The sequence below is a fragment of the Bombina bombina genome, chromosome 7 (genome assembly GCF_027579735.1).
Source record: "Bombina bombina isolate aBomBom1 chromosome 7, aBomBom1.pri, whole genome shotgun sequence".
Taxonomy (NCBI): domain Eukaryota; kingdom Metazoa; phylum Chordata; class Amphibia; order Anura; family Bombinatoridae; genus Bombina; species Bombina bombina.
The window spans coordinates 642,861,813-642,886,477 of NC_069505.1; the positions used below are offsets into that span (position 1 = coordinate 642,861,813).

The following is a 24,665-nucleotide window of genomic DNA, read 5'->3' on the forward strand; positions in this document are numbered from 1 at the left end:
TATATCAACAAGTAGGGACTGCACTCACTGGATTCAGTTCAAATAATACCTTATTTATTCAATGGTGACGTTTCGGGGTACGCAAACCCCTTCCTCAGACGTCTGAGGAAGGGGTTTGCGTACCCCGAAACGTCACCATTGAATAAATAAGGTATTATTTGAACTGAATCCAGTGAGTGCAGTCCCTACTTGTTGATACTTATTGAAATTTTTACTGAGCACCCTGGTTGCTGACTATCTTTGAATTGCGAGTGCACATACACACACACACACACACACAAATACATATGTACACATATTTAGACATATATACAAGTGCATAGGAGTTTGCAGTTAAGTAGATGTTAAAGCATCTAAATATTTCCCATTCCAATGATCTGCAAATAGAAGAATGTTCTTTGTATTTATTAATAGATTATATAATACATACATACATACATACATACACATACACACGTGTGTGTATGTGTATATATATATATATATATATATATATATATATATATATATATATATATATATATGTATATATATATATATGTGTGTGTGTGTGTCAATTAACCAGTGGCCCAGCACTCCAACCTTTGTACACAACAAGTGATCTGGGTGCAACTGCAGTCCTCAAAGATTGAGATATACAACTTTGCAAGAAAGGAGGGCACTCACAGGATTTGAAAATAGTCAATACGGTTTATTGAACATACATAGCATGTTAATGCATAACAAGTCAGTCGACGTTCTCCCCTTAAATTAATTTTTCCGCCGGGAGCACAGCTTGTTAGCCGCACTGAAATTTAAAATTTGTCTTGAAGGTGGTTTACTGAAAAGAGCCGAAACGTCGACTGACTTGTTACGCATTAACATGCTATGTATGTTCAATAAACCCTATTGACTATTTTCAAATCCTGTGAGTGTCCTCCTTTTTGCAAAGATATACATACATACATACATACATACATACATACATTATTAAATATTTATATGTATGTCTGTTAAAGCCCTTTGCCTAAGATCTCATATCTGTAACTAGACTATGTAATGTATTTTTCTTTCATGTAATTAGCAAGAGTCCATGAGCTAGTGACGTATGGGATATACATTCCTACCAGGAGGGGCAAAGTTTCCCAAACCTCAAAATGCCTATAAATACACCCCTCACCACACCCACAATTCAGTTTTACAAACTTTCCTCCCGTGGAGGTGGTGAAGTAAGTTTGTGCTAGATTCTACGTTGATATGCGCTTCGCAGCAGGCTGGAGCCCGGTTTTCCTTTCAGAGTGCAGTGAATGTCAGAGGGATGTGAAGAGAGTATTGCCTATATGAATACCATGGTCTTCCTCTAGGGGATCTATTTCATAGGTTCTCTGTTATCGGTCGTAGAGATTTCTTCTCCTACCTCCCTTTTCAGATCGACGATATACTCTTATATACCATTACCTCTACTGATTCTCGTTTCAGTACTGGTTTGGCTATCTACTATATGTAGATGAGTGTCCTGGGGTAAGTAAGTCTTATTTTATTATGACACTCTAAGCTATGGTTGGGCACTTTATATATAAAGTTCTAAATATATGTGTTTAAAACTTATATTTGCCATGATTCAGGATGATCAGTATTCCTTATTTCAGACAGTCAGTTTCATTATTTGGGATAATGCATATGAATGATCATTTTTTCTTACCTTAAAAATTGACTTTTCTCTTGTTAAGTGTATCCAGTCCACGGATCATCCATTACTTGTGGGATATTCTCCTTCCCAACAGGAAGTTGCAAGAGGATCACCCACAGCAGAGCTGCTATATAGCTCCTCCCCTCACTGCCATATCCAGTCATTCTCTTGCAACTCTCAACTAAGATGGAGGTTGTAAGAGGACTGTGGTGTTTTATACTTAGTTTATTTCTTCAATCAAAAGTTTGTTATTTTTAAATGGTACCGGAGTGTACTGTTTATCTCAGGCAGTATTTAGAAGAAGAATCTGCCTGCGTTTTCTATGATCTTAGCAGAAGTAACTAAGATCCTTTGCTGTTCTCACATATTCTGAGGAGTGAGGTAACTTCAGAGGGGGAATAGCGTGCAGGTTTTCCTGTAATAAGGTATGTGCAGTTAAAATATTTTTCTAGGGATGGAATTTGCTAGAAAATGCTGCTGATACCGAAGTAATGTAAGTAAAGCCTTAAATGCAGTGATAGCGACTGGTATCAGGCTTATTAATAGAGATACATACTCTTATAAAAGTGTATTTTAAAACGTTTGCTGGCATGTTTAATCGTTTTTTACATATGTTTGGTGATAAAACTTATTGGGGCCTAGTTTTTTCCACATGGCTGGCTTGAATTTTGCCTAGAAACAGTTCCCTGAGGCTTCCCACTGTTGTAATATGAGTGGGAGGGGCCTATTTTGGCGTTTTTTTGCGCAGCAAAAATTACAGACACAGACATCCAGCTTCTTCCTGCATGATCCAGGACTTCTCTGAAGGGCTCAAAAGGCTTCAAAAGTCGTATTGAGGGAGGTAAAAAGCCACAGTAGAGCTGTGGCAGTTGTTGTGACTGTTTAAAAAACGTTTTTGTCATTTGTTATTCCGTTTTTGGTATTAAGGGGTTAATCATCCATTTGCAAGTGGGTGCAATGCTCTGCTAACTTTTTACATGCACTGTAAAAATTTCGTTAGTGTAACTGCATTTTTTCACTGTTATTTCAAAATTTGGGAAAATTTGTGTTTCTTAAAGGCGCAGTAACGTTTTTTATATTGCTTGTAAACTTGTTTTAAAGTGTTTTCCAAGCTTGCTAGTCTCATTGCTAGTCTGTTTAAACATGTCTGACACAGAGGAACCTACTTGTTCATTATGTTTGAAAGCCATGGTGGAGCCCCATAGGAGAATGTGTACTAAATGTATTGATTTCACCTTAAACAATAAAGATCAGTCTTTATCTATAAAGGAATTGTCACCAGAGGGTTCTGTCGAGGGGGAAGTTATGCCGACTAACTCTCCCCACGTGTCAGACCCTTCGCCTCCCGCTCAGGGGACGCACGCTAATATGGCGCCAATTACATCAGGGACGCCCATAGCGATAACCTTGCAGGACATGGCTGCAATCATGAATAATACCCTGTCAGAGGTATTATCTAGATTGCCTGAATTAAGAGGCAAGCACGATAGCTCTGGGGTTAGGAGAGATACAGAGCGCGCAAATGCTGTTAGAGCCATGTCTGATACTGCGTCACAGTATGCAGAACATGAGGAAGGAGAGCTTCAGTCTGTGGGTGACATCTCTGACTCGGGGAAACCTGATTCAGAGATTTCTCATTTTAAATTTAAGCTTGAGAACCTCCGTGTATTGCTTGGGGAGGTATTAGCTGCTCTGAATGACTGTAACACAGTTGCAATTCCAGAGAAATTGTGTAGGCTGGATAGATACTATGCGGTGCCGGTGTGTACTGACGTTTTTCCTATACCTAAAAGGCTTACAGAAATTATTAGCAAGGAGTGGGATAGACCCGGTGTGCCCTTTTCCCCACCTCCTATATTTAGAAAAATGTTTCCAATAGACGCCACTACACAGGACTTATGGCAGACGGTCCCTAAGGTGGAGGGAGCAGTTTCTACTTTAGCAAAGCGTACCACTATCCCGGTTGAGGACAGTTGTGCTTTTTCAGATCCAATGGATAAAAAATTGGAGGGTTACCTTAAGAAAATGTTTATTCAACAAGGTTTTATTTTACAGCCCCTTGCATGCATTGCGCCTGTCACTGCTGCGGCGGCATTCTGGTTTGAGGCCCTGGAAGAGGCCATCCAGACAGCTCCATTGAATGAAATTATTGACAAGCTTAGAACGCTTAAGCTAGCTAACTCATTTGTTTCTGATGCCATTGTTCATTTGACTAAACTAACGGCTAAGAATTCCGGATTCGCCATCCAGGCGCGTAGGGCGCTATGGCTTAAATCCTGGTCAGCTGACGTGACTTCAAAGTCTAAATTACTCAACATTCCTTTCAAGGGGCAGACCTTATTCGGGCCTGGCTTGAAGGAAATTATTGCTGACATTACTGGAGGCAAGGGTCATACCCTTCCTCAGGACAGGGCCAAATCAAAGGCCAAACAGTCTAATTTTCGTGCCTTTCGAAATTTCAAGGCAGGAGCAGCATCAACTTCCTCCGCTTCAAAACAAGAGGGAACTGTTGCTCATTCCAGACAGGCCTGGAAACCTAACCAGTCCTGGAACAAGGGCAAGCAGGCCAGAAAGCCTGCTGCTGCCCCCAAGACAGCATGAAGGAACGGCCCCCTATCCAGAAACGGATCTAGTGGGGGGCAGACTTTCTCTCTTCGCCCAGGCGTGGGCAAGAGATGTTCAGGATCCCTGGGCGTTGGAGATCATATCTCAGGGATATCTTCTGGACTTCAAAGCTTCTCCTCCACAAGGGAGATTTCATCTTTCAAGGTTATCAGCAAACCAGATAAAGAAAGAGGCATTCCTAAGCTGTGTGCAAGACCTCCTAGTAATGGGAGTGATCCATCCAGTTCCGCAGACGGAACAAGGACAGGGATTTTATTCAAATCTGTTTGTGGTTCCCAAGAAAGAGGGAACCTTCAGACCAATCTTGGATCTAAAGATCTTAAACAAATTCCTCAGAGTTCCATCATTCAAAATGGAAACTATTCGGACCATCCTACCCATGATCCAAGAGGGTCAGTACATGACCACAGTGGACTTAAAGGATGCCTACCTTCACATACCGATTCACAAAGATCATCATCGGTTTCTAAGGTTTGCCTTTCTAGACAGGCATTACCAATTTGTAGCTCTTCCCTTCGGGTTGGCCACTGCCCCGAGAATTTTTACAAAGGTTCTGGGCTCACTTCTGGCGGGTCTAAGACCGCGAGGCATAGCGGTGGCTCCGTATCTAGACGACATCCATATACAGACGTCAAGCTTTTAAATTGCCAAGTCTCATACAGAGATAGTTCTGGCATTTCTGAGGTCGCATGGGTGGAAAGTGAACGTGGAAAAGAGTTCTCTATCACCACTCACAAGAGTCTCCTTCCTAGGGACTCTTATAGATTCTGTAGAGATGAAAATTTACCTGACGGAGTCCAGGTTATCAAAACTTCTAAATGCTTGCTGTGTCCTTCATTCCATTCCACGCCCGTCAGTGGCTCAGTGCATGGAAGTAATCGGCTTAATGGTAGCGGCAATGGACATAGTGCCATTTGCGCGCCTGCATCTCAGACCACTGCAATTATGCATGCTAAGTCAGTGGAATGGGGATTACTCAGATTTGTCCCCTCTACTAAATCTGGATCAAGAGACCAGAGATTCTCTTCTCTGGTGGCTTTCTCGGGTCCAACAGTCCAAGGGTATGACCATTCGCAGGCCAGATTGGACGATTGTAACAACAGATGCCAGCCTTCTAGGTTGGGGCGCAGTCTGGAACTCCCTGAAGGCTCAGGGATCGTGGACTCAGGAGGAGAAACTCCTCCCAATACATATTCTGGAGTTAAGAGCAATATTCAATGCTCTTCTAGCTTGGCCTCAGTTAGCAACACTGAGGTTCATCAGATTTCAGTTGGACAACATCACGACTGTGGCTTACATCAACCATCAAGGGGGAACCAGGAGTTCCCTAGCGATGTTAGAAGTCTCAAAGATAATTCGCTGGGCAGAGTCTCACTCTTGCCACCTGTCAGCAATCCACATCCCAGGCGTAGAGAACTGGGAGACGGATTTTCTAAGTCGTCAGACTTTTCATCCGGGGGAGTGGGAACTCCATCCGGAGGTGTTTGCTCAACTGGTCCATCGTTGGGGCAAACCAGAACTGGATCTCATGGCGTCTCGCCAGAACGCCAAGCTTCCTTGTTACGGATCCAGGTCCAGGGACCCGGGAGCAACGCTGATAGATGCTCTAGCAGCTCCTTGGTTCTTCAACCTGGCCTATGTGTTTCCACCGTTTCCTCTGCTCCCTCGACTGATTGCCAAAATCAAACAGGAGAGAGCATCAGTGATTCTGATAGCGCCTGCGTGGCCACGCAGGACCTGGTATGCAGACCTAGTGGACATGTCATCTCTTCCACCATGGACTCTGCCTCTGAGGCAGGACCTTCTAATACAAGGTCCTTTCAATCATCCAAATCTAATTTCTCTGAGACTGACTGCATGGAGATTGAACGCTTGATTCTATCAAGGCGTGGCTTCTCCGAGTCAGTCATTGATACCTTAATACAGGCTCGGAAGCCTGTCACCAGGAAAATCTACCATAAGATATGGCGTAAATATCTTTATTGGTGTGAATCCAAGAGTTACTCATGGAGTAAGGTTAGGATTCCTAGAATATTGTCCTTTCTCCAAGAGGGTTTGGACAAAGGCTTATCAGCTAGTTCTTTAAAAGGACAGATCTCTGCTCTGTCTATTCTTTTGCACAAGCGTCTGGCAGAATTTCCAGACGTCCAGGCATTTTGTCAGGCTTTGGTTAGGATTAAGCCTGTGTTTAAAACTGTTGCTCCCCCGTGGAGCTTAAACTTGGTTCTTAAAGTTCTTCAGGGAGTTCCGTTTGAACCCCTTCTTCCATTGATATTAAACTTTTATCTTGGAAAGTTCTGTTTTTGATGGCTATTTCCTTGGCTCGAAGAGTCTCTGAGTTATCTGCCTTACATTGTGATTCTCCTTATCTGATTTTTCATTCAGACAAGGTAGTTCTGCGTACCAAACCTGGGTTTTTACCTAAGTTGATTTCTAACAGGAATATCAATCAAGAGATTGTTGTTCCATCATTGTGTCCTAATCCTTCTTCAAAGAAGGAACGTCTTTTGCATAATCTGGACGTAGTCCGTGCCTTGAAGTTTTACTTACAGGCTACTAAAGATTTTCGTCAAACATCTGCCCTGTTTGTCGTTTACTCTGGACAGAGGAGAGGTCAAAAAGCTTCGACAACCTCTCTCTCCTTTTGGCTTCGGAGCATAATACGCTTAGCCTATGAGACTGCTGGACAGCAGCCCCCTGAAAGGATTACAGCTCATTCTACTAGAGCTGTGGCTTCCACCTGGGCCTTTAAAAATGAGGCCTTTGTTGAACAGATTTGCAAGGCTGCGACTTGGTCTTCGCTTCACACCTTTTCAAAATTTTACAAATTTGACACTTTTGCTTCTTCGGAGGCTGTTTTTGGGAGAAAGTTTCTACAGTGGTTCCTTCCGTTTAAGTTCCTGCCTTGTCCCTCCCATCATCCGTGTACTTTAGCTTTGGTATTGGTATCCCACAAGTAATGGATGATCCGTGGACTGGATACACTTAACAAGAGAAAACATAATTTATGCTTACCTGATAAATTTATTTCTCTTGTAGTGTATCCAGTCCATGGCCCGCCCTGTCCTTTTAAGGCAGGTCTAAATTTTAATTAAACTACAGTCACCACTGCACCCTATGGTTTCTCCTTTCTCGTCTTGTTTCGGTCGAATGACTGGATATGGCAGTGAGGGGAGGAGCTATATAGCAGCTCTGCTGTGGGTGATCCTCTTGCAACTTCCTGTTGGGAAGGAGAATATCCCACAAGTAATGGATGATCCGTGGACTGGATACACTACAAGAGAAATAAATTTATCAAGTAAGCATAAATTATGTTTTTTCCCTGTGGGCTGTTAGGCTCGTGGGGGCTGAAAATGCTTCTATTTATTGCGTAATTTTTGGCGCTGACTTTTTTGGCGCAAAAAATTTTGTCATTTCCGGCGCCCTAATTGACGCCGGAAGTTGTTCGTGATTGCGTCATTTTTTTTTACGTTTTTTGCGCCAAAAATGTCGGTGTCACCGGATGTGGCGTCATTCTTAGCGCCAAAATAAATTTAGCCGTTGTACTTAGCGCCTATAATGTGGGCGTCATTTTTGGCGCCAAAAAATGTGGGCGTCATTCTTATCTCCACCTTTTTTTCACATTATTTCAGTCTCATGTTTCATTGCTTCTGGTTGCTAGAGGCTTGTTCATTGGCATTTTTTCCCATTCCTGAAACTGTCATTTAAGGAATTTGATAAATTTTGCTTTATATGTTGTTTTTTCTTTTACATATTGCAAGATGTCTCAAATTGACCCTGGATCAGAATCTACTTCTGGAAAGATGCTGCCTGATGCTGGTTCTACCAAAGTTAAGTGCATTTGTTGTAAACTTGTGGTAACTGTTCCTCCAGCTGTAGTTTGTGATGAATGTCATGATAAACTTGCTAATGCAGATAGTATTTCCATTAGTAATAATCCATTACCTGTTGTTGTTCCCTCAACATCTAATGCTCAGGATGTTCCTGTTAATATAAAATAATTTGTTTCTAAATCTATTAGGAAGGCTCTGTCTGTTATTCCTCCTTCCAGTAAACGTAAAAGGTCTTTTAAAACTTCTCATATTTCAGATGAATTTTTAGATGACTGTCATCATTCTGACTTGTCTGTTTCTGATGAGGATTTATCTGGTTCAGAAGATTCTGTCTCAGATATTGACACTGATAAATCTTCATATTTATTTAAAATGGAATTTATTCGTTCTTTACTTAAAGAAGTTTTAATCGCATTAGATATGGAGGAGTCTAGTCCTCTTGATACTAAATCTACTAAGCGTTTAAATTCGGTTTTTAAACCTCCTATAGTTATTCCAGAGGTTTTTCCTTGTCCCTGATGCTATTTCTGAAGTAATTTCTAGGGAATGGAATAATTTGGGTACTTCATTTACTCCTTCTCAAAGGTTTAAGAAATTGTATCCTGTGCCATCTGACAGATTAGAGTTTTGGGACAAAATCCCTAAAGTTGATCGGGCTATCTCTACTCTTGCTAAACGTACTACTATTCCTACGGCGGATAGTACTTCCTTTAAGGATCCTTTAGATAGGAAGATTGAATCCTTCCTAAGGAAAGCTTATTTATGTTCAGGTAATCTTCTTAGACCTGCTATTTCTTTGGCTGATGTTGCTGCCGCTTCCACTTTCTGGTTGGAGGCTTTAGCGCAACAAGTAACAGATCATAATTCTCATAGCATTGTTAATCTTCTTCAACATGCTAATAACTTTATTTGTGATGCCATCTTTGATATCATTAGAATTGATGTCAGGTATATGTCTTTAGCTATTTTAGCCAGAAGAGCTTTATGGCTTAAAACTTGGAATGCAGATATGTCTTCTAAGTCAACTTTGCTTTCTCTTTCTTTCCAAGGTAATAAATTATTTGGTTCTCAGTTGGATTCTATTATTTCAACTGTTACTGGGGGGAAAGGAACTTTTTTGCCTCAGGACAAAAAATTTAAAGGTAAATACAGGGCTGCTAATCGTTTTCGTTCCTTTCGTCAGAATAAGGAACAGAAGCCTGACCCTTCCCCTAAAGGAACGGTTTCTGTTTGGAAACCTTCTCCAATCTGGAATAAATCCAAGCCTTTTAGAAAGTCAAAACCAGCCCCCAAGTCCACATGAAGGTGCGGCCCTCATTCCAGCACAGCTGGTAGGGGGCAGGTTACGATTTTTCAAAGACATTTGGATCAATTCGATTCACAGTCTTTGGATTCAGAACATTGTTTCACAAGGGTACAGAATAGGTTTCAAGGCAAGGCCGCCTGCGAGAAGATTTTTTCTCTCTCGCATTCCAATAAACCCAGTGAAGGCTCAGGCATTTCTGAAATGTGTTTCAGATCTAGAGTTGGCTGGAGTAATTGTGCCAGTTCCAGTTCTGGAACAGGGTCTGGGGTTTTACTCAAATCTATTCATTGTACCAAAGAAGGAGAATTCCTTCGGCCAGTTCTGGATCTAAAGATATTGAATCGTTATGTAAGGATACCAACATTCAAAATGGTAACTATAAGGACTATTCTGCCTTTTGTTCAGCAAGGGCATTATATGTCCACAATAGATTTACAGGATGCATATCTTCATATTCCGATTCATCCAGATCACTTTCAGTTTCTGAGATTCTCTTTTCTAGACAAGCATTACCAGTTTGTGGCCCTTCCGTTCGGCCTAGCAACAGCTCCAAGGATCTTTTCAAAGGTTCTCGGTGCCCTTCTCTCTGTAATCAGAGAACAGGGTATTGCGGTATTTCCTTATTTGGACGATATCTTGGTACTTGCTCAGTCTTCACATTCTGCAGAATCTCATACGAATCAACTTGTGTCGTTTCTTCAAAGACATGGTTGGAGGATCAATTCATCAAAGAGTTCGTTGATTCCTCAGACACAGGTAACCTTTTTGGGTTTTCAAATAGATTCAGTGTCCATGATCTTGTCTCTAACAGAAAAGAGACGTCTGAAATTGGTTTCAGCCTGTCGAAACCTTCAGTCTCAATCATTCCCTTCGGTAGCTTTATGCATGGAAATTCTAGGTCTCATGACTTCTGCATCGGACGCGATCCCCTTTGCTTGTTTTCACATGCGACCTCTTCAGCTTTGTATGCTGAACCAGTGGTGCAGGGATTATACAAAGATATCACAATTAATATCCTTAAATCCCAATGTACGACACTCTCTGACGTGGTGGATAGATCACCATCGTTTAGTCCAAGGGGCTTCTTTTGTTCGTCCAACCTGGACTGTGATCTCAACAGATGTGAGTCTGTCAGGTTGGGGAGCTGTATGGGGATCTCTGACAGCGCAGGGGGTTTGGGAATCTCAGGAGGCGAGATTACCAATCAACATTTTGGAACTCTGTGTGATTTTCAGAGCTCTTCAGTTCTGGCCTCTTCTGAAGAGAGAATCGTTTATTTGTTTTCAGACAGACAATGTCACAACCGTGGCATATGTCAATCATCAGGGTGGGACTCACAGTCCTCAGGCTATGAAAGAAGTATCTCGGATACTTGTATGGGCGGAATCCAGCTCCTGTCTAATCTCTGCGGTTCACATCCCAGGTGTAGACAATTGGGAAGCGGATTATCTCAGTCGCCAGACGTTACATCCAGGCGAATAGTCTCTTCACCCAGAGGTATTTCTTCAGATTGTTCAAATCTGGGGACTTCCAGAAATAGATCTGATGGCCTCTCATCTAAACAAGAAACTTCCCAGGTATCTGTCCAGATCCAGGGATCCTCAGGCGGAGGCAGTGGACGCGTTGTCGCTTCCTTGGAATTATCATCCTGCCTATATCTTTCCGCCTCTAGTTCTTCTTCCAAAAGTGATTTCCAAAATTCTAATGGAACGTTCATTTGTACTGCTGGTGGCTCCAGCATGGCCTCACAGGTTTTGGTATGCGGATCTCATTCGGATGGCCAGTTGCCAACCTTGGACTCTTCCGTTAAGACCAGACCTATCTCAAGGCCCTTTTTTCCATCAGGATCTCAAATCATTAAATTTGAAGGTATGGAAATTGGACGCTTGATTCTTAGTCATAGAGGTTTCTCTGACTCAGTAATTAATACTATGTTACAGGCTCGTAAATCTGTGTCTAGGAAGATTTATTATCGAGTCTGGAAGACTTACATTTCTTGGTGTTCTTCTCATAAATTCTCCTGGCATTCTTTTAGAATTCCTAGAATTTTACAGTTTCTTCAGGATGGTTTGGATAAAGGTTTGTCTGCAAGTTCCTTGAAAGGACAAATCTCTGCTCTTTCTGTTCTTTTTCACAGAAAGATTGCTAATCTTCCTGATATTCATTGTTTTGTACAGGCTTTGGTTCGTAACAAACCTGTCATTAAGTCAATCTCTCCTCCTTGGAGTCTTAATTTGGTTTTGAGGGCTTTACAAGCTCCTCCGTTTGAACCTATGCATTCTCTGGACATTAAATTACTTTCTTGGAAAGTTCTGTTCCTTTTGGCCATCTCTTCTGCTAGAAGAGTTTCTGAGTTATCTGCTCTTTCTTGTGAATCCCCTTTTCTGATTTTTCATCAGGATAAGGCAGTGTTGCGGACTTCATTTAAATTTTTACCTAAGGTTGTGAATTCTAACAACATTAGTAGAGAAATTGTTGTTCCTTCATTGTGTCCTAATCCTAAGAATTCAAAGGAGAGATCTTTACATTCTTTGGATGTAGTTAGAGCTTTGAAATACTATGTTGAAGCTACTAAAGATTTTAGAAAGACTTCTAGTCTATTTGTTATCTTTTCTGGGTCCAGAAAAGGTCAGAAGGCCTCCGCCATTTCTTTGGCGTCTTGGTTAAAGTCTTTGATTCATCATGCTTATGTAGAGTCGGGTAAATCCCCGCCTCAAAGAATTACGGCTCATTCTACTAGGTCAGTTTCTACTTCCTGAGCGTTTAGGAATGAAGCTTCTGTTGATCAGATTTGCAAAGCAGCAACTTGGTCTTCTTTGCATACTTTTACTAAATTCTACCATTTTGATGTTTTTTCTTCTTCTGAAGCAGTTTTTGGTAGAAAAGTACTTCAGACAGCTGTTTCAGTTTGATTCTTATGATGCTTATAATTTCAGTTTTTTTCATTATTGAGATTAAAACTTTTGTTTTGAGTTGTGGATTATTATTTTTCAGCGGAATTGGCTGTCTTTATTTTATCCCTCCCTCTCTAGTGACTCTTGCGTGGAAGTTCCACATCTTGGGTATTTATTATCCCATACGTCACTAGCTCATGGACTCTTGCTAATTACATGAAAGAAAACATAATTTATGTAAGAACTTACCTGATAAATTCATTTCTTTCATATTAGCAAGAGTCCATGAGGCCCACCCTTTTTGTGGTGGTTATGATTTTTTTTGTATAAAGCACAATTATTCCAATTCCTTATTTTGATGCTTTCGCTCCTTTCTTATCACCCCACTTCTTGGCTATTCGTTAAACTGAATTGTGGGTGTGGTGAGGGGTGTATTTATAGGCATTTTGAGGTTTGGGAAACTTTGCCCCTCCTGGTAGGAATGTATATCCCATACGTCACTAGCTCATGGACTCTTGCTAATATGAAATAAATAAATTTATCAGGTAAGTTCTTACATAAATTATGTTTTTATGTGTTTTGTGACACACTTATGTTTTGCGAAACAGTTAACAGTTAACCAGAGCTCTGAAGTTGCGGTAATCATTCTATTGTAAAGCTTGAGTGCAATCGTTTTTTACTTTCAACTTGAAATACCAGCGGTAATCCCGACGAGCACAAATCGCCGCGATAAACCCCTTATCGCTAAGGTGCTCCACTTGTAATCTGGCCTTCAGTTAGTTCAAGGAGGCCCAACATTTATGTGATAAGGGGAGGAATCAGCAGCAGGTTTATTAGATAATAGGGTCAGGGGACCCAGTGCTTATGTGATAAGGGGAGGAATCAGCAGCTGGTTTATTAGATAATAGGGTCAGGGGACCCAGTGGTTATGGGATAAGGGGAGGAATCAGCAGCAGGTTTATTAGATAATAGGGTCAGGGGACCCAGTGCTGATGGGATAAGGGGAGGAATCAGCAGCAGGTTTATTAGATAATAGGGTCAGGGGACCCAGTGCTTATTGTATAAGGGGAGGAATCGGCAGCAGATTTATTAGATAATAGGGTCAGGGGGACACAGCGCTTATGGGATAAGGGGAGGAATCAGCAGCAGGTTTATTAGATATTAGGGTCAGGGGACCCAGCGCTTATGGGATAAGGGGAGGAATCAGCAGTAGGTTTATTAGATAATAGGGTCAGGGGACCCAGCGCTTATGGGATAATGGGAGGAATCAGCAGAAGGTTTATTAGATAATAGGGTCAGGGGACCCAGCGCTTATGGTATAAGGGGAGGAATCAGCAGCTGGTTTATTAGATAATAATAGGGTCAGGGGGACCCAGCGTTTATGGGATAAGGGGAGCAACCAGCAGCAGGTTTATTAGATAATGGGGTCAGGGGGACCCAGTGCTTATGGGATAAGGGGAGGAATCAGCAGCAGGTTTATTAGATACTAGGGTCAGGGGGACCCAGTGCTTATGGGATAAGGGGAGGAATCAGCAGCAGGTTTATTAGATAATGGGGTCAGGGGGATCCAGTGCTTATAGGATAAGGGGAGGAATCAGCAGCAGGTTTATTAGATAATAGGGTCAGGGGGACCCAGCGCTTATGGGATAAGGGGAGCAACCAGCAGCAGGTTTATTAGATAATGGGGTCAGGGGGACCCAGTGCTTATGGGATAAGGGGAGGAATCAGCAGCAGATTTATTAGATAATAGGGTCAGGGGGACCCAGTGCTTATGGGATAAGGGGAGGAATCAGCAGCAGGTTTATTAGATAATGGGGTCAGGGGGATCCAGTGCTTATAGGATAAGGGGAGGAATCAGTAGCAGGTTTATTAGATAATAGGGTCAGGGGGACCCAGCGCTTATGTGATAAGGGGAGGAATCAGCAGCAGGTTTATTAGATAATAGGGTCAGGGGACCCAGCGCTTATGGGATAAGGAGAGGAATCAGCAGCAGGTTTATTAGATAATAGGGTCAGGGGACCCAGTGTTTATGGGATAAGGGGAGGAATCAGCAGCAGGTTTATTAAATAATGGGGTCAGGGGACCCAGTGCTTATGGGATAAGGGGAGGAATCGGCAGCAGGTTTATAAAATAATAGGGTCAGGGGACCCAGTGCTTATGGGATAAGGGGAGGAGTCAGCAGCAGGTTTATTAGATAATAGGGTCAGGGGACCTAGTGCTGATGGGATAAGGGGAGGAATCAGCAGCAGGTTTATTAAATAATGGGGTCAGGGGACCCAGTGCTTATGGGATAAGGGGAGGAATCGGCAGCAGGTTTATAAAATAATAGGGTCAGGGGACCCAGTGCTTATGGGATAAGGGGAGGAATCAGCAGTAGGTTTATTAGATAATAGGGTCAGGGGACCCAGTGCTTATGGGATAAGGGGAGGAATCAGCATCAGGTTTATTAAATAATGGGGTCAGGGGACCCAGTGCTTATGGGATAAGGGGAGGAATCAGCAGCAGGTTTATTAGATAATGGGGTTAGGGGACCCAGTGCTTATGGGATAAGGGGAGGAATCAGCAGCAGGTTTATTAGATAATAGGGTCAGGGGACCCAGTGCTTATGGGATAAGGGAGAGGAATCAGCAGCAGGTTTATTAGATAGGGTCTGGGGGACCCTGCGCTTAGGTGATAGGTGGAATAATTCTATAGACATTTATTACATAATTAGGGTCAGGGAGGCCTATAAATTCCGTAGCAATTAGGAATATCATTATTGGGTAATATATAGGGGGCTATAGTCAGTCTTTTGCCTTTTCAGGTTGTAATAAACTGTCCCCTGGTTCGAGGCTTGAAATACAACCAGGCTACACCAAACTTCCATCAGTGGAGGGACGCCCGACAAGTGTGGGGATTAAACTTTGCTAGTAAGGAGGAGGCCGGCCAGTTTGCTACAGGAATGCTGCAGGCTCTTGAAGCCTTAGAGACCGGTAAGTTATCCCAAGAGAGCGCCTTTTGCTGCTCTGATTCTCCGCTCATTCTGTTACCCTCTCATTCTCCTTCCTCTCCTCTATCCCCTTGTTTCAAGCTCTCACATTCTCTCCCTTTAGGAAATAATAATTGGTTTTCCCAAAACGGACCTAAAGTAGAAGAGCCGGAGCAACCAAGAAGGTAAAGTAATAACTAAAAGCCCGGTTTTCTTTCCCTTCTGTATAATGTGCAATGTTTGTTACTTTCTACTTCAGGCCAGGTTTTCATGATATCTGGACTATAGAATGTGAAATAATCCGCTGATCAGTAATCATGGTTACTAACCCACCCGCTAGCTGATTATATACCTTGAAAATCTCGTCTGTTGGTGTGGTCTGAGGACTGGAGTTAAATAACAGTGCAGTAATATATCCTTGTCAATACACAAGACTTGCCAACTCTTGCATATTATGTGCCAATGCCCCTGTAGATGTATTAGACAGAATAGATATAAACGTACAGTAGCTCTAGGGCTTGATGGAACTTTAGAGTTGATAGGTAGAAATGTGAACAAGCTAGTGTATATGAATATATACACTGTATAGATGGCTAGAAGAGCTGGTATATATAAATAGAAGATAGGTAGAGATAAAGATGGGTAGAAGAGCTGGTATATATAAATAGATGATAGGTAGAGATATAGATGGTTAGAAGAGCTGGTATATATAAATAGAAGATAGGTAGAGATATAGATGGGTAGAAGAGCTGGTATATATAAATAGATGATAGGTAGAGATATAGATGGTTAGAAGAGCTGGTATATATAAATAGATGATAGGTAGAGATATAGATGGTTAGAAGAGCTGGTATATATAAATAGATGATAGGTAGAGATATAGATGGTTAGAAGAGCTGGTATATATAAATAGATGATAGGTAGAGATATAGATGGTTAGAAGAGCTGGTATATATAAATAGATGATAGGTAGAGATATAGATGGGTAGAAGAGCTGGTATATATAAATAGATGATAGGTAGAGATATATAGATGGGTAGAAGAGCTGGTATATATAAATAGATGATAGGTAGAGATATATAGATGGGTAGAAGAGCTGGGATATATAAATAGAAGATAGGTAGAGATATAGATGGGTAGAAGAGCTGGTATATATAAATAGATGATAGGTAGAGATATAGATGGGTAGAAGAGCTGGTATATATAAATAGAAGATAGGTAGAGATATAGATGGTTAGAAGAGCTGGTATATATAAATAGATGATAGGTAGAGATATAGATGGTTAGAAGAGCTGGTATATATAAATAGAAGATAGGTAGAGATATAGATGGTTAGAAGAGCTGGTATATATAAATAGATGATAGGTAGAGATATAGATGGTTAGAAGAGCTGGTGTATATAAATAGATGATAGGTAGAGATATAGATGGGTAGAAGAGCTGGTATATATAAATAGATGATAGGTAGAGATATAGATGGCTAGAAGAGCTGGTATATATAAATAGAAGATAGAGATATAGATGGGTAGAAGAGCTGGGATATATAAATAGAAGATAGGTAGAGATAAAGATGGCTAGAAGAGCTGGTATATATAAATAGATGATAGGTAGAGATATAGATGGTTAGAAGAGCTGGTGTATATAAATAGATGATAGGTAGAGATATAGATGGGTAGAAGAGCTGGTATATATAAATAGATGATAGGTAGAGATATAGATGGCTAGAAGAGCTGGTATATATAAATAGATGATAGGTAGAGATATAGATGGCTAGAAGAGCTGGTATATATAAATAGATGATAGGTAGAGATATAGATGGGTAGAAGAGCTGGTATATATAAATAGATGATAGGTAGAGATATAGATGGGTAGAAGAGCTGGTATATATAAATAGATGATAGGTAGAGATAAAGATGGTTAGAAGAGCTGGGATATATAAATAGATGATAGGTAGAGATATAGATGGGTAGAAGAGCTGGTATATATAAATAGATGATAGGTAGAGATAAAGATGGGTAGAAGAGCTGGTGTATATATAAATAGATGATAGGTAGAGATATAGATGGGTAGAAGAGCTGGTATATATAAATAGATGATAGGTAGAGATATAGATGGGTAGAAGAGCTGGTATATATAAATAGAAGATAGGTAGAGATATAGATGGCTAGAAGAGCTGGGATATATAAATAGATGATAGGTAGAGATATAGATGGTTAGAAGAGCTGGTATATATAAATAGATGATAGGTAGAGATATAGATGGTTAGAAGAGCTGGTATATATAAATAGATGATAGGTAGAGATAAAGATGGTTAGAAGAGCTGGTATATATAAATAGATGATAGGTAGAGATAATGATGGTTAGAAGAGCTGGTATATATAAATAGATGATAGGTAGAGATATAGATGGGTAGAAGAGCTGGTATATATAAATAGAAGATAGGTAGAGATATAGATGGGTAGAAGAGCTGGGATATATAAATAGATGATAGGTAGAGATATAGATGGGTAGAAGAGCTGGGATATATAAATAGATGATAGGTAGAGATATAGATGGGTAGAAGAGCTGGTATATATAAATAGATGATAGGTAGAGATATAGATGGGTAGAAGAGCTGGTATATATAAATAGATGATAGGTAGAGATATATAGATGGGTAGAAGAGCTGGGATATATAAATAGAAGATAGGTAGAGATATAGATGGGTAGAAGAGCTGGTATATATAAATAGATGATAGGTAGATATATAGATGGGTAGAAGAGCTGGTATATATAAATAGAAGATAGGTAGAGATATAGATGGTTAGAAGAGCTGGTATATATAAATAGATGATAGGTAGAGATATAGATGGTTAGAAGAGCTGGTGTATATAAATAGATGATAGGTAGAGATATAGATGGGTAGAAGAGCTGGTATATATAAATAGATGATAGGTAGAGATATAGATGGCTAGAAGAGCTGGTATATATAAATAGATGATAGGTAGAGATATAGATGGTTAGAAGAGCTGGTATATATAAATAGAAGATAGGTAGAGATATAGATGGTTAGAAGAGCTGGTGTATATAAATAGATGATAGGTAGAGATATAGATGGCTAGAAGAGCTGGTATGTATAAATAGAAGATAGAGATATAGATGGGTAGAAGAGCTGGGATATATAAATAGAAGATAGGTAGAGATAAAGATGGCTAGAAGAGCTGGTATATATAAATAGATGATAGGTAGAGATATAGATGGTTAGAAGAGCTGGTGTATATAAATAGATGATAGGTAGAGATATAGATGGGTAGAAGAGCTGGTATATATAAATAGATGATAGGTAGAGATATAGATGGCTAGAAGAGCTGGTATATATAAATAGATGATAGGTAGAGATATAGATGGTTAGAAGAGCTGGTATATATAAATAGATGATAGGTAGAGATATAGATGGTTAGAAGAGCTGGTGTATATAAATAGATGATAGGTAGAGATATAGATGGCTAGAAGGGCTGGTATATATAAATAGATGATAGGTAGAGATATAGATGGGTAGAAGAGCTGGTATATATAAATAGATGATAGGTAGAGATATAGATGGTTAGAAGGGCTGGTATATATAAATAGAAGATAGGTAGAGATATAGATGGCTAGAAGAGCTGGTATATATAAATAGATGATAGGTAGAGATAAAGATGGGTAGAAGAGCTGGTATATATAAATAGAAGATAGGTAGAGATAAAGATGGGTAGAAGAGCTGGTATATATAAATAGATGATAGGTAGAGATAAAGATGGGTAGAAGAGCTGGTATATATAAATAGATGATAGGTAGAGATATAGATGGCTAGAAGAGCTGGTATATATAAATAGATGATAGGTAGAGATATAGATGGCTAGAAGGGCTGGTATATATAAATAGATGATAGGTAGAGATATAGATGGGTAGAAGAGCTGGTATATATAAATAGATGATAGGTAGAGATATAGATGGGTAGAAGAGCTGGTATATATAAATAGATGATAGGTAGAGATATAGATGGTTAGAAGGGCTGGTATATATAAATAGATGATAGGTAGAGATAAAGATGGCTAGAAGAGCTGGTATATATAAATAGATGATAGGTAGAGATATAGATGGCTAGAAGGGCTGGTATATATAAATAGATGATAGGTAGAGATATAGATGGGTAGAAGAGCTGGGATATATAAATAGATGATAGGTAGAGATATAGATGGCTAGAAGAGCTGGTATATATAAATAGATGATAGGTAGAGATATAGATGGTTAGAAGAGCTGGTATATATAAATAGAAGATAGGTAGAGATATAGATGGTTAGAAGAGCTGGTGTATATAAATAGATGATAGGTAGAGATATAGATGGCTAGAAGAGCTGGTATATATAAATAGATGATAGGTAGAGATATAGATGGGTAGAAGAGCTGGTATATATAAATAGATGATAGGTAGAGATATAGATGGTTAGAAGAGCTGGTATATATAAATAGAAGATAGGTAGAGATATAGATGGCTAGAAGAGCTGGTATATATAAATAGATGATAGGTAGAGATATAGATGGTTAGAAGAGCTGGGATATATAAATAGATGATAGGTAGAGATATAGATGGTTAGAAGAGCTGGGATATATAAATAGATGATAGGTAGAGATAATGATGGTTAGAAGAGCTGGGATATATAAATAGATGATAGGTAGAGATATAGATGGGTAGAAGAGCTGGTGTATATAAATAGATGATAGGTAGAGATATAGATGGGTAGAAGGGCTGGTATATATAAATAAGATAGGTAGAGATATAGATGGTTAGAAGAGCTGGTATATATAAATAGATGATAGGTAGAGATATAGATGGTTAGAAGAGCTGGTATATATAAATAGATGATAGGTAGAGATATAGATGGGTAGAAGAGCTGGTGTATATAAATAGATGATAGGTAGAGATATAGATGGGTAGAAGAGCTGGTGTATATAAATAGAAGATAGGTAGAGATATAGATGGTTAGAAGAGCTGGTGTATATAAATAGATGATAGGTAGAGATATAGATGGCTAGAAGAGCTGGTATATATAAATAGATGATAGGTAGAGATATAGATGGGTAGAAGAGCTGGTGTATATAAATAGAAGATAGGTAGAGATATAGATGGTTAGAAGAGCTGGTGTATATAAATAGATGATAGGTAGAGATATAGATGGGTAGAAGAGCTGGTATATATAAATAGATGATAGGTAGAGATATAGATGGCTAGAAGAGCTGGTATATATAAATAGAAGATAGAGATATAGATGGGTAGAAGAGCTGGGATATATAAATAGAAGATAGGTAGAGATAAAGATGGCTAGAAGAGCTGGTATATATAAATAGATGATAGGTAGAGATATAGATGGTTAGAAGAGCTGGTGTATATAAATAGATGATAGGTAGAGATATAGATGGGTAGAAGAGCTGGTATATATAAATAGATGATAGGTAGAGATATAGATGGCTAGAAGAGCTGGTATATATAAATAGATGATAGGTAGAGATATAGATGGGTAGAAGAGCTGGTATATATAAATAGATGATAGGTAGAGATATAGATGGGTAGAAGAGCTGGTATATATAAATAGATGATAGGTAGAGATATAGATGGGTAGAAGAGCTGGTATATATAAATAGATGATAGGTAGAGATAAAGATGGTTAGAAGAGCTGGGATATATAAATAGATGATAGGTAGAGATATAGATGGGTAGAAGAGCTGGTATATATAAATAGATGATAGGTAGAGATAAAGATGGGTAGAAGAGCTGGTGTATATATAAATAGATGATAGGTAGAGATATAGATGGGTAGAAGAGCTGGTATATATAAATAGATGATAGGTAGAGATATAGATGGGTAGAAGAGCTGGTATATATAAATAGAAGATAGGTAGAGATATAGATGGCTAGAAGAGCTGGGATATATAAATAGATGATAGGTAGAGATATAGATGGTTAGAAGAGCTGGTATATGTAAATAGATGATAGGTAGAGATATAGATGGTTAGAAGAGCTGGTATATATAAATAGATGATAGGTAGAGATAAAGATGGTTAGAAGAGCTGGTATATATAAATAGATGATAGGTAGAGATAATGATGGTTAGAAGAGCTGGTATATATAAATAGATGATAGGTAGAGATATAGATGGGTAGAAGAGCTGGTATATATAAATAGAAGATAGGTAGAGATATAGATGGGTAGAAGAGCTGGGATATATAAATAGATGATAGGTAGAGATATAGATGGTTAGAAGAGCTGGTATATATAAATAGATGATAGGTAGAGATATAGATGGGTAGAAGAGCTGGTATATATAAATAGATGATAGGTAGAGATATATAGATGGGTAGAAGAGCTGGTATATATAAATAGATGATAGGTAGAGATATATAGATGGGTAGAAGAGCTGGGATATATAAATAGAAGATAGGTAGAGATATAGATGGGTAGAAGAGCTGGTATATATAAATAGATGATAGGTAGATATATAGATGGGTAGAAGAGCTGGTATATATAAATAGAAGATAGGTAGAGATATAGATGGTTAGAAGAGCTGGTATATATAAATAGATGATAGGTAGAGATATAGATGGTTAGAAGAGCTGGTATATATAAATAGAAGATAGGTAGAGATATAGATGGTTAGAAGAGCTGGTATATATAAATAGATGATAGGTAGAGATATAGATGGTTAGAAGAGCTGGTGTATATAAATAGATGATAGGTAGAGATATAGATGGCTAGAAGAGCTGGTATGTATAAATAGAAGATAGGTAGAGATATAGATGGGTAGAAGAGCTGGGATATATAAATAGAAGATAGGTAGAGATAAAGATGGCTAGAAGAGCTGGTATATATAAATAGATGATAGGTAGAGATATAGATGGTTAGAAGAGCTGGTGTATATAAATAGATGATAGGTAGAGATATAGATGGGTAGAAGAGCTGGTATATATAAATAGATGATAGGTAGAGATATAGATGGCTAGAAGAGCTGGTATATATAAATAGATGATAGGTAGAGATATAGATGGCTAGAAGAGCTGGTATATATAAATAGATGATAGGTAGAGATATAGATGGGTAGAAGAGCTGGTATATATAAATAGATGATAGGTAGAGATATAGATGGGTAGAAGAGCTGGTATATATAAATAGATGATAGGTAGAGATAAAGATGGTTAGAAGAGCTGGGATATATAAATAGATGATAGGTAGAGATATAGATGGGTAGAAGAGCTGGTATATATAAATAGATGATAGGTAGAGATAAAGATGGGTAGAAGAGCTGGTGTATATATAAATAGATGATAGGTAGAGATATAGATGGGTAGAAGAGCTGGTATATATAAATAGATGATAGGTAGAGATATAGATGGGTAGAAGAGCTGGTATATATAAATAGAAGATAGGTAGAGATATAGATGGCTAGAAGAGCTGGGATATATAAATAGATGATAGGTAGAGATATAGATGGTTAGAAGAGCTGGTATATATAAATAGATGATAGGTAGAGATATAGATGGTTAGAAGAGCTGGTATATATAAATAGATGATAGGTAGAGATAAAGATGGTTAGAAGAGCTGGTATATATAAATAGATGATAGGTAGAGATAATGATGGTTAGAAGAGCTGGTATATATAAATAGATGATAGGTAGAGATATAGATGGGTAGAAGAGCTGGTATATATAAATAGAAGATAGGTAGAGATATAGATGGGTAGAAGAGCTGGGATATATAAATAGATGATAGGTAGAGATAAAGATGGGTAGAAGAGCTGGTATATATAAATAGATGATAGGTAGAGATATAGATGGGTAGAAGAGCTGGTGTATATAAATAGATGATAGGTAGAGATATAGATGGGTAGAAGAGCTGGTATATATAAATAGAGATAGGTAGAGATATAGATGGTTAGAAGAGCTGGTATATATAAATAGATGATAGGTAGAGATATAGATGGTTAGAAGAGCTGGTATATATAAATAGATGATAGGTAGAGATATAGATGGGTAGAAGAGCTGGTGTATATAAATAGATGATAGGTAGAGATATAGATGGGTAGAAGAGCTGGTATATATAAATAGAAGATAGGTAGAGATATAGATGGTTAGAAGAGCTGGTATATATAAATAGATGATAGGTAGAGATATAGATGGCTAGAAGAGCTGGTATATATAAATAGATGATAGGTAGAGATATAGATGGCTAGAAGAGCTGGTATATATAAATAGATGATAGGTAGAGATATAGATGGCTAGAAGAGCTGGTATATATAAATAGATGATAGGTAGAGATATAGATGGGTAGAAGAGCTGGTATATATAAATAGAAGATAGGTAGAGATATAGATGGTTAGAAGAGCTGGTATATATAAATAGATGATAGGTAGAGATATAGATGGGTAGAAGAGCTGGTATATATAAATAGATGATAGGTAGAGATATAGATGGGTAGAAGAGCTGGTATATATAAATAGATGATAGGTAGAGATATAGATGGGTAGAAGAGCTGGTATATATAAATAGATGATAGGTAGAGATATAGATGGGTAGAAGAGCTGGTATATATAAATAGATGATAGGTAGAGATAAAGATGGGTAGAAGAGCTGGTATATATAAATAGATGATAGGTAGAGATATAGATGGGTAGAAGAGCTGGTATATATAAATAGATGATAGGTAGAGATATAGATGGGTAGAAGAGCTGGTATATATAAATAGATGATAGGTAGAGATATAGATGGTTAGAAGAGCTGGTATATATAAATAGAAGATAGGTAGAGATATAGATGGTTAGAAGAGCTGGTGTATATAAATAGATGATAGGTAGAGATATAGATGGCTAGAAGGGCTGGTATATATAAATAGATGATAGGTAGAGATATAGATGGGTAGAAGAGCTGGTATATATAAATAGATGATAGGTAGAGATATAGATGGTTAGAAGAGCTGGTATATATAAATAGAAGATAGGTAGAGATATAGATGGCTAGAAGAGCTGGTATATATAAATAGATGATAGGTAGAGATAAAGATGGGTAGAAGAGCTGGTATATATAAATAGAAGATAGGTAGAGATAAAGATGGGTAGAAGAGCTGGTATATATAAATAGATGATAGGTAGAGATAAAGATGGGTAGAAGAGCTGGTATATATAAATAGATGATAGGTAGAGATATAGATGGCTAGAAGAGCTGGTATATATAAATAGATGATAGGTAGAGATATAGATGGCTAGAAGAGCTGGTATATATAAATAGATGATAGGTAGAGATATAGATGGGTAGAAGAGCTGGTATATATAAATAGATGATAGGTAGAGATATAGATGGGTAGA

At 38.7% G+C, this 24,665-nt stretch overlaps 1 protein-coding gene and 1 long non-coding RNA gene across 3 annotated transcripts in view; both read left to right on the plus strand.

Moving 5' to 3' along the window:
• Window positions 1-24,665, plus strand: part of VASP (vasodilator stimulated phosphoprotein) — a 210,069-nt gene that overhangs the window by 86,506 nt on the left and 98,898 nt on the right. For both annotated transcript variants that reach the window (XM_053688823.1, XM_053688822.1), the window contains exons 3-4: window positions 15,131-15,299; window positions 15,420-15,480. In XM_053688823.1, coding sequence (XP_053544798.1) covers window positions 15,131-15,299; window positions 15,420-15,480 — 230 coding nt within the window. The remainder of the gene's footprint in view (window positions 1-15,130; window positions 15,300-15,419; window positions 15,481-24,665) is intronic.
• Window positions 15,487-23,213, plus strand: LOC128635696 (uncharacterized). Its single transcript, XR_008398561.1, has 3 exons — window positions 15,487-16,364; window positions 16,563-18,910; window positions 19,646-23,213. It is a non-coding gene; the product is annotated as an uncharacterized LOC128635696 (long non-coding RNA).